The sequence below is a fragment of the Equus caballus genome, chromosome 19 (genome assembly GCF_041296265.1).
Source record: "Equus caballus isolate H_3958 breed thoroughbred chromosome 19, TB-T2T, whole genome shotgun sequence".
Classification (NCBI taxonomy): domain Eukaryota; kingdom Metazoa; phylum Chordata; class Mammalia; order Perissodactyla; family Equidae; genus Equus; species Equus caballus.
In genome coordinates, this window is record NC_091702.1 from 49,532,741 (window position 1) to 49,544,051 (window position 11,311).

Below are 11,311 nucleotides of genomic sequence, written 5' to 3' on the forward strand. Positions count from 1 at the left end.
AGAAGAATGCCATATTCAAGCCCTATAGACTTAGATACTTTTTTTTTTTAAAGATTGGCGCCTGAGCTAACAACTGTTGCCGGTCTTCTTTTCTTTTTTTCCCCTTCTCCCCAAAGCCCCCTAGTATATAGTTGTATATTCTAGTTGTGAGTGCCTCTGGTTGTGCTGTGTGGGACGCTGCCTCAGCGTGGCCTGGCGAGCGGTGCCGTGTCTGCACCTGGGATCCTAACTAGTGAAACCCTGGGCTGCCAAAGCGGAGCCCACAAACTTAACCACTCAGCCTTGGGGTCAGCCCCCACATACTTTTTTTGACCAACATTTTATTATGGAAACTTAAACACACAAGATTGAAGAAATTTTTAAGCAAATACCTACGTAACCTCCACCTAGATTCTACCCATTAATATTTTACTGTAATTGCATGACAATATCTGTTCATCCATTCCTTTATCCATCCATCAATTCTTATTTTTGGTGCATTTTAAAATTAAATCACAGGCCTCAGTTTACTTCCCCCAAAATATGTCAGCATGTGCATATCAATAACTAGAGTTTGATATTTTTTACAGTTTTTTCTTTTGAGGTAAAATTCATATGCAATAAAATTCACAAATCTTGTGTACATTTGCTGTTTTGATAAATGCATATACTGTGTAACTCAAACCTGTTCCCATATAGAACGTTAACAATTCCAGAGCTTCTTTCATGCCCCTTTCCAATCAATCACACCCCCCGCCTCCCAGAGGCAACCATTGTTGTAATTTTTTTCCACCAGAGATTTGCCTGTTCTAGAATTTCATAAATGGAATCAGACAGTAAGTACACTTTTGTGTGAGGCTTCTCTCATTCGGCATATTGTTTTTGAGATTCACCCATGTGGTTGTGTGTGTCAGTAGTATTTCATCGTATGAATATACCACAGTTTGTTTATTCTCCTATTGTTGGACACCTGGGTTGTTTCCAGTTTTTGGCTATTGTTAAAAATAAGACTGTTAGTGTACATTCTTATACAAGTCTTTTTCACAAAGATATATGTTCATTCTGTTAGGAGAAATATCTAGGAGGGGCATTGCTAGACCATAAGGTAGAAGTATGTTTAGTTTTATAAGAATCTATCAGACCTTTTCCCAAAGAAGTTGTATCATTTTATCTTTCTACCAATTCTGTAAGAATTCTGGTTGCTCTGTATTTTTGCCAGCATTTAATGTTTTCTGTTTTTTTAGATTACAGCCATTCTGATGGGTGTATAGTGGTATCTTATTGTACATATTGGCTTATTAAACTAACTACCTTGCTTAGTTTAACTTGTATACACTTGACTAATACTTTCTTCATTGCATGTTAATAGGCAGCTACAATTTATTGAGCTCTTATTATGTGCTAAGTGCTGGACTAGGTGCTTATAAACATCACCTCATGAAATCATCACAATACCCCGGGGGAGTAGTGTATTTAGTCTGCTATAACAGATCCAAAATATTAGTGGCTTTAAAAAGTTATAAGTTTATTCTTCTTTCCTGTACAGTGTGTATGGAAGTCGTCTTGGGTGGCTATGGCAGCTCCATGGTGTCAGGACCCAGGCTCCTGCTATCTTTTTTGCTCCACCCTCCCCTAGCAGGATAGATTGTCAGGGAGGCTGGAAAATTAAGTCTTTAGTAGGGCAGCTGTATCTCAACTAAAATTTCTGTTGATATGGAAGAACAGGAGAACAGTGGCTAGCAGAACAGGAGAATTAGTGGCTATTAGCCACAGGTAAAGACAGGTTAAGAGATTTAAAAACGTTGCCATGGTCAAACAGTTTGTGATAAAGACTCAGGTCTTTTTGATTCTAGAACCCTTGTCTTAACCATTATTCTATATCAGTAGTTTTCATACTGTGGTTCCCAGACCAGAAGCACCAGCATCAGCTGGAAATTTGTTAGAAATAGAAATTGTCAGAATCTACCCCAAATCTACCGCAACAGAAACTCTAGAAAGTAGGGCCCAGTAATTTGCCTTTTAACAAGCTCTCCAGATGATTCTGATGCTTGCTCAAGTTTGAGAATCATTGCTTTATACCATTTATGGTGCTGAAGTGTAAGCATGAATTTATATGTGTAGTCACAGTATAAAATCAAGGTATAATCAGAGATTGTGTGGGTAAGGATGGCAGGAGGAATCTTTCTATTGGTAGTACTAGGGTATGTCTAATTATAGTGTTTAAACAATTATTTAAGGCACTCATCAACTCAATTCATTAATGTTACCCTTTTTCCTACAAAATGAATTTTGTATGTTATAAATACCATTTTTCATGATTCAGATTAAGGTGTATACTTTATTCTGTTTATCAACAGCTAGTTGAATCAATAAGAAGGTTAGTTATATCTGATATGAAAGGCTAGTTATGGATTTATCAAGGAGTATTTTGGCCAAATTTAAGAGGATTGCCATCATCAAAATAGCTAGCAAGCTTTTTCATTTCAATTTATGTATATAAAGAAGCTTGCTTATTTGTGGAGGCTCTCCACACCCCATGAAACAATGAAATAAGCATGTACTTTAAACAAATTTTACTTTTAAATATATTTACCTCCTTTACTTTTTAAAAGTTGTATAATCTAACTTTTATCTGACTTCAATTTAAAAATTAAGTATGAGAAATTTAAAATGCTAGACAATGGCAATGACCACATCTTTATTTTCTTATTTATTCATAAGATAAGAAAGGGACTTTTTTCTGCCTCTTTTTTTTTTATTTGATTCTCAGCTTTGCAGGTGAGGGTAAATAAATCCAAAGATGAGCAGCGGTAGCTCTTACATTTATCTTGAATCTCTCCAGTGCTCTCCATAATCTCTGCTATTGCATTCTAAACCTCCATCAGGTCTTCTGGTAATCCATTCTTGCCTTCCTCCATTCCGTTTTTCATTGTCGCTAGAATGACTTTCAAAATGGAAGTTGAATCATGTTACTAACCCTCTTTAAAATTCTTTAATGAATCATTTCCTTTACCTTACAAAGTCCTCCATAGTCTAAGCCTTTGATGGTACCTTTCCAGTTTCTCTCATTCTACCCTATATCAGTTGTCTGTTGCTACATAATGCTGTAACAACCAACCACAAAACCATGGTAGCACACCACAGTAGGTGTTTATTGCACATATCCTGATCTTAGCTGAGAGTTCAGTCACATGTGGTGGGATTGACTGGCTATCAGTTTAGACAACTAGGACAGCTCAGCTCTGTTCCACATCTCTCATGCTCTGGCAGGCGGGCCTGGATATGATCACATAAAATTAACAGAGTGGCAAGAGAGCAAGCCTCACTGTGCAAGCTCATTTCAAGCTTCTGATCACAAGCATGTCTGCTGACATCCCCTTGGCCAAATACAAGTCACCTTGTTGAGCCCAGTATGGGGATAGGGCAGGGGCACCTCACCCACAGAATGAAGGCTGTGTGGTTACATGGCAGTGGGTGAGACTATAAGGAAGGGTAGAGAAATGGGGCCATCATTGCAGTCTACCGCATACCCAGCCTCTGACTGCCCCGCCCTCCCATGTTCAGCAATAATGAACCTATAGCCTTCTCTGGCCTTCGCGGTTTTGCACATGGGCAAGTTCTTCTGCCTGATGCTTCCACATTTATCCCTCCCACCCTGCTGCTCCAGGACCCATTCACATTGGATCCTGGAGCTGCTGTTAACCATCCTGTTACTTACTAATAAGCTCATCATTTCTCCCTCTATAGAAAACTATGATAGCTGACATTTGTCTGTTTTTTTATAACTAAATAAGACCTTTTTTATTTGCTGTTTTTAATATCTGAATTTATGTCAGTGAAATGACTTATTTGCAATACCTAGGTCACACTGTGGAAGTTACTTAATGAGGACTTGGGGAAGTATTTAAAAATTTTTTAAGGAACCAAAAGTTGGAGTAACTATAAGAAGTTACGAAAAGTCTCAAAAATATTTAATACTTTAACCAAGTAATTCTACTAATAGAAGTTTATTTATTGTACTTCTAGAATTTTTTTCATTAATCCATCAAATATTTATTGAGTGCCTATTAATTTTCAGCCGCTATTCTAGGCACGAAGGGTACAGCAGTGAATTAAGCAAACTAAAATCTCAGGTTTGTGAAGCTTACATTGTAGTGAGGGGAAGATAGACCCAGAAAAAAACCTAATAAACATGTAAAATATATGGAGCGGTAAGATCTATGGAGAGAAATAACCAGGCAAGGGGAATTAGGAATGCCTGTGGTAGTAGGGGTGGTGATGTAGCGCAGAGGCAGGGGAGCCCCACTAAGAAGGGGAAATTTGAAGTGAAAAGCAAGCCATTTGAAAATTAGCACATGCACTCAAGATCTGTGTAGGAAAGTGCTTATCCCATTGATATTTATCATAGTGGAGAATAAGAAATGGCTCGTTTCCCACAAGAGAAAAATGGGTAAATTTTGGTACATCTATATGGGAATACTGTAGTATCTTTAAAAATTGCTACAGAGGGGCTGGCCCCGTGGCTGAGTGGTTAAATTCACGTGCTGCACTTTGGCGGCCCAGGGTTTCACTGGTTCAGATCACTGCTCATCAAACGATGCTGAGGTGGTGGTCCACGTAGCAGAACTAGAAGGAACTACAACTAGAATATACAACTATGCACTGGGGGCTTTGGGGAGAAGAAGGGGAAGAAAAAAGATTGGCAACAGGTGTTAGCTCAGGGCCAATCTTTAAAAAAAAAAATTGTTACAGAAAAATGTTAAATGATTTGGGAAAATGCTCAGTACATGTGTACATACATAAACACACACCCAAAGTTAAAACAACAGACCAAAACAGTTTATACTGTATGAGGCTAAACATACAAAAGAAAAAAGTATAAAGTCTGTGCACCTAATTATGAAAAATGTAAAAATGCTTATTTCTAGGTGATTTGTATTTTGTCATTGTGATTTCCTGTAGTTTTCTATTATTCTACAATGAATATGTATTGCCTTTGTGGGAAGAAATTAGTTAAAGAGTTTCCCAAATAATGAATTTACCATTAACAAAGCCCCTGTCATATTATATTTGCTGTGGTGAATCATCACTGTTTTACTAACGTAGTTATAAGATCTAATGTTGGTGGCATCTGTGGTCTCATTTTATATCACCTTTTCCTACAGGTTTGGTGTTTATGTTCCTCTCTGCTGTTTCCACCAAGATAGTAGAGCTCATCTTCTTCTCACAGACTATAACTATGTGGTCCAGCACCAGGCAGTGGAGGAAACTGCCTCCACTGTGGGTGGCTTGGCCAAATCCAAAGACTTCCTCTCCTTATTGCTGGAGTCGTTAAAAGAACAGTTCAATAATGCCACGCCCATCCCCACCCACAGCTGCCCCCTGTCTCCAGACCTCATTCGAAATGAAGTAGAATGTCTGAAAGCAGATTTCAACCACAGAATCAAGGAAGTTCTCTTCAACTCCCTCTTCAGTGCCTACTATGTTGCATTTCTTCCCCTGTGTTTTGTGAAGGTGAGTGGTCACTTGCTTTTATGTGCTTGCTGGATTTGTGTGTGAATGACATAAACTGGGTTGGTCTTATTTAATCCCCCTTTTCTCTGTCTCCCCTTTGGCAGCCTGGATGGTGGAGTTCGGCTGCATCTGGAGTGCACTAATACCGCTCCTGGTTGGCGGATAGGTATTTCCATATATGTGATGCACCCGTGGTGGTCCCCTTTTTTCCTTTTCCTTTTTTTTTAAGTTTTTTTTTTTCAGTTTCCCGGGAGAATAAAACTTGTACTTATAATAGAATCGGTATATAGTAGCTTAAGAGGACCGAGGAATCAATAAAATTCAGCCTACTGTGGTTGATCTTGACATGATTATCAGGAGTTTTCTTGAATTTAATCTAACCTTTACCTAAACTTCAGTTTACTTCAGTAGAAAAGAAAAATGGTCTGGATGTCACTTGAGCCCAAAATCTTTTGGAACATTGTAGTTCCCTTCCTTCACCCATTGAGAAGCACATCTGCAACCGGAGTGGTCAATCACTGAGAGCACTCACTTCTTCCAGAAAGGAAGCACTTAAAATAAAATTGCCTCTCCCTCCCAGCCCTAACTCATACAGCCAGAAAGTCAGGTTGAAGGATTTTGGAGGACTCTGCTCTTGAACTTTCTGCACGGACAGCAGGACAACCAGTGCATGTGTGACTCAGTGTGGCATTTGTCTGCAGGGCGTATGTACACGCACCCATCCCTGCCTTCTTGCTCACCAGTGCATGGAACATTTCTCTGTCTTCTGATCTCTTCCAGAGTACCCAGTACTATGACATGCGCTGGTCGTGCGAGCACCTCATTATGGTGTGGATCAATGCTTTTGTCATGCTCACCACACAACTGCTGCCATCCAAGTACTGTGATTTGCTACATAAATCAGCTGCTCACCTGGGCAAGTGGCAGAAGCTCGAACATGGGTCCTACAGCAATGCTCCACAGCACATGTGAGTAGGCTAGAGGGTAAAACCATGTAACACCTTTCTACATGCTGCTGATCATATTTATTTGCTTGTATGTCATTCTTGATCTTGGCTTTGAACATTTAATTTTTAGTTTTTGTCTACATGGATGCTTGCCATCACTCTAAACTGAACACAGGGGACATTAACTCATTTCCACCACCATCCCCAGTTCCTCCTTAAATGCCTCCTACCTTTCAACTGCCCAGTCACTCTAGAGTTTGTAATTTGTTTCCCAAGCTATAATCTTGGAGTTTTCTTTCAGTCTTAACCTTTTGCCCAAATTCAAAGAATCATGATATGTTTTTAATTTTCTTTAGAGGACTGTAGGATTCATCTTCTCATCTTCATTACCACAGCTAAATAGTTGCTAGCTAATCATCTCACACTTAGGCAGCTGGAATTTGCTTCTCTCATCTTTTCTTTCTAAAAAATGCAAATTTGTTCTAGTAATTTTCCTGTCCTGAATTATAATTTTTTTCTTTTCTTCCTAAACTCACTAATGAATATTTCCCTGCTATTCCCACATTTAAATGAAAACTGTCCCTAACTGAATTCTCTCTCAGTATTCCTCTCATTGTGTCCCCTTGTCAGTCATTTCTTTGCATGGTCCCTATGATCCAAAATGGCTAACTTTAGAATCCTTTTGTTTTCTCACTTCTGAGTCCTTCATCATACCTTGCTCTCAGACCTGGACCATCTTCATCTTCCTCCTTTTTATAATTTGAACATTTCACAAATTTCATCCCCTAGAAATTCGTTCCTAATTCAGTGGGACAGATTGAGGTGACCTTCCCTTCCCCTCTCCCCCTCAGAGTCCTCCCTTCAATTATCTGCCTTGATGTCTGATACAGATTAGCACAGGCCTTCAAGCCCAGGAACTGAAAGAGATTGGGCCAGGCTGAAAAGAAACCCGACTGTGGGCAAAGGACAAATTTCAATAAAAATTGAAAATACAATCCACAGTACTAGTACTGTACATCTTCAGGCTCCTGATGGCACATGGCCATGAGGTTATCATCACTTTAATGCTGGTAAGTGTGAGCAAGGCTGACGGAACATTTTCTGAACTGGGAAAGCTTCAGGGTGCTAGAATTTTTTTTTTTTAACGTATCTAAAATGCTGTCCCAGTTCTTACCCTAGGAAACTAACCTTTCCAAAATCAGGAAGAGATGAATTAACTTAGATTTTTTTTAAAAGCTTAACCTGAAGATCCCCATCCCTACCCCAACTCCATTACATTGGTGCTGGAAAGAATGAAGCTTCTTCCATAACTTCTTTTTCCTAGAGAAACTTCTATAAAAATAAACCAAGAAAGTGGTAAAAAGAAAAGTCTTTGTGTCAGTACCTTGTGTGTCTCTGTGTTCTTCAGTATAGTTTCTTGCATATATGAGGCATTTGAAGTATGTGATAAATAAGCTGATTGTCTATATAGCTTTTCGGGATGTAACTCTGCAGCAAATGTCATGCTAGTTTGACGTGTTAATTTCTCCACTGCTCTTATTGCCATCCACTTTCTCTTCTTGTTCGTTCCCTCCTGCATTTCCACAAGTAGACTCTGCTCACTTGAGATTGAGATGACAGTCCACCTGCTTGCACTCGATTTCCTGGCTCAAAAATGCTTAGATGCCTTACTTCCACATTTGTTTCTGCTTGTTCTCCTAAGCCTCTTAAGTCCTTTCACACTAAGTTAACTGTATCACTTTGCCATGTTTTTACTATACGGCAGTGAAGTTAAAATAACAAATCCTTTCTAACTTCTTCCAGTCTGACCACGGAATTACTGTGTTTTCAGAATTCAGGCAGATGAAGCCTTGAATATTTAATGCCTTCCATAGAAATAAAGCTGGCCTTGCCAGATGCTATCTTATCTGTAATTGCCAATTTGCTAACATTGCATTTCTTTCTCCCTTAGTTGGTCAGAAAATACAATATGGCCTCAAGGGGTGCTGGTGCGACACAGCAGATGCTTATATAGAGCCATGGGGCCTTACAACGTGGCAGTGCCTTCAGATGTATCCCATGCCCGCTTTTATGCAAGTATCACTTATTTCTTTTCAAACATAAGCTTAGGGGTGGTAGGAGGCCACTCTGTGTAAGCATCTAGCACAGTATGTAGCACATACTAGGAAATTAATACCTGGTAATGACTACTGCTGTAATACTGGCCCCTGTCTTTTGGAAATATCTTCTGAAAGGCAGTTTGAAGGTCAGATACTGTTACCCCAACTTCAACAGCTTGGCTGGTTTCTCTAGTTACGTTGGAATTTGAGTCTAGTATTACTTGAAACAAGTAGGCCATTACTTAAGCCTTTCTATTTTTATCTTATAATTTTTATTGTAATAGTTTGGTTTAGTGGTATCCTTACTATATTGTATCTGTGTATCCTTAAGCAGTATTTAATATAGTAATAATGTAATGGGATTTTTTGGGTATTTGTCATATGTATCATCTCCTTAAAATACCTTGACTTCCCCTTTGAAAGATAAATGCCATGATCTGTGGCCTAACTTTTACCTTCTCCTGAATTAGAAGGAAAAAAGTCTTAAAAGGAGAAAGCAATAGACGCCTGCTAAACTCAGCTTCTGTTTCATTTGAATCTACTATGCCTTGGGTTATGTTCTATTTGATCTTTCAGTTTTCCAGAAATTCTGGCTCCAGGAGGCAGAAGTATTTACTTGTAAAAGGCCAGCAGATCAATGGGAGTGGGGGAAAGAAGGTGCACGTAGGGGACCGTTCTTAGTGAAAATAACTGTAGTAGTACAGTGCATTGCCTTTGAACAGACATCATAGTCTAAAAAAAAGGATTGGAGACCTTTTTTTGAAATACTTGAATCCTTTTTTCTCTCCCTCCCATCCATCCCTCCCATTTCCTTGTGAGGGTACATAGACTTTCTGGTTCTGCAGGTATTTGCTACCAATGAAACACTGAGAACTTGCATCAGGACAGGATGCTTTTAAATACCATGGTCGGGGAGGGTGTGGCAGGGTGGGGGTTGGGAGGAGCATGGGGAGGGTGAAAGGCCCTTGAATGAGGAAACTACAACTATCTCCTAGGCTCCTGTGGGATTGCCTTAAGATGGAGGAGTGGATTTAAGTCACAACTTCATAAGTATTTGGTTTCTACATGGAATATTTAATTCACCCAGCTGAATTCCATAGGCCTTTAATGTCTTCTGTTGGCCCTTGCTATCCCCTGGAAACCTACAATAAGCAGATGCTTTGTCAGAATTTTCTGCTTGAAAAATAAGTATTTTCCTTGCCTAGTGTTGGACAGCTGAAGAATCAGGTAGAATCCAAAGAAGAAGGATTAGGGAAATTAACTTATTACTGATTTGGCAAACAGTAAAATCAGCACTTCTCAAAGTGGTCCTTGGTCTCCTTGCATATAAACCACCAGGCTCACTCTTCAGAAACAGAGATTGGGGCCCTGGCCCAGACTGCTGAATCAGAATCTCTGAAGGATCCCAGGGATTTGCGTATTTGGAAATGATTCTTAGGCACTCAAAGTTCGAGAACACTCATTTAAAATGTGCCTGTTACCTGTAGCTGTTAGAATTTAAAGCCTGTCCTCACCTTTCTAGTCGTTCAGTTTATTGCTTACTAGCACCTTTAATTATAATTGTTATAATTGCCACAGAATCTGAAATTGCCTGAGTCCTTTTAGAATATTAATTTAGAGCCAATTTTATACACGGTAGTATGTAATAAAACCCAGGTTAAGCGTTTTCTTCCTCTTGAAGGACCCTGAGAACCTGGCTGCCTTTCAGAGCTGTCGTGATAATTTGGCTTTATTCTCAGATTTGAGCCTTGAAGTGTAAATTAGTTCTTTTAGATCCGATATACTGCTGTTACCACAATTTGCAACCTAAGACCTCAACCTTTCTATTCCTACTATGTTTTTGTTAGTAAACCAGGATTTAGCCTCTTAAAGAATTTGATGGAAGTGAAAACAGTGAGCCTTGCTTTTAGCCACACTCTAATTCTGATTAATTTTTCCTTCCTTCCTCGTTGTCCTGTCTCTGTGCACCCTACTTCTCAATATCTGGGGAAAAAACCCCAAACAAACCCAACAGTCTTCAGAGACAGAGTTCTTTTGAATATAATCCCTTTTCATGTCTCAGGGGCCGTGAAATAAAATTTCATTATTCCTTGAGCAAAAAGGAAAAGGTTTGAGTCTCTATAGCAAGAAATAGCCTGATTGATATTCAGTAAGCAGATCTATTTGTTATTGCCTATAGTAACCTATAAATAGGAAATTTTTAGGAGAAAATTTGTAAGAATAAATACAGCGTTTACTTTTTTATGAAATAATGTGTTGCTTTTTAACTTCCTTACAGTTCCTATTTCATCGTCCATTAAGGCTGTTAAATCTGCTTATCCTTATTGAGGGCAGCGTCGTCTTCTACCAGCTCTATTCCTTACTGCGGTCGGAGAAGTGGAACCACACACTTTCCATGGCTCTCATCCTCTTCTGCAACTACTATGTTTTATTTAAGCTCCTCCGGGACAGAATAGTATTAGGCAGGGCATACTCCTATCCACTCAACAGTTATGAACTCAAGGCAAACTAAGCTGCCTCTCAGCAATGGGGGAGAATTCAGATAAAAATATTTTCATACATTCTATTTTTTTCTTGCGATTTTTATAAATATTTAAGATATTTTATATTTTGTATACTATTATGTTTTGAAAGGCGGGAAGGGTAAGGGATATTAAATGTATCCATAAACAAGGTGATGTGATCTTTCATGTGTTAGTATATTTGAATAATATACAGGTGAGAGGTGTGCCTCTCCAGTAAAGAGATCGATTTGTTTGTGTGGCTCTGAAA

General features: G+C 39.0%; 1 protein-coding gene across 2 annotated transcripts in view; it reads left to right on the top strand.

Annotated features, from left to right (window-relative positions):
* The window catches only part of TMEM39A (transmembrane protein 39A), a 34,213-nt gene extending 22,902 nt beyond the window's left edge, over positions 1-11,311 (top strand). For both annotated transcript variants that reach the window (XM_070243746.1, XM_070243745.1), the window contains exons 7-10: positions 5,145-5,493; positions 6,274-6,461; positions 8,392-8,512; positions 10,818-11,311. In XM_070243746.1, coding sequence (XP_070099847.1) covers positions 5,145-5,493; positions 6,274-6,461; positions 8,392-8,512; positions 10,818-11,051 — 892 coding nt within the window. In that variant the 3' untranslated portion in view covers positions 11,052-11,311. The remainder of the gene's footprint in view (positions 1-5,144; positions 5,494-6,273; positions 6,462-8,391; positions 8,513-10,817) is intronic.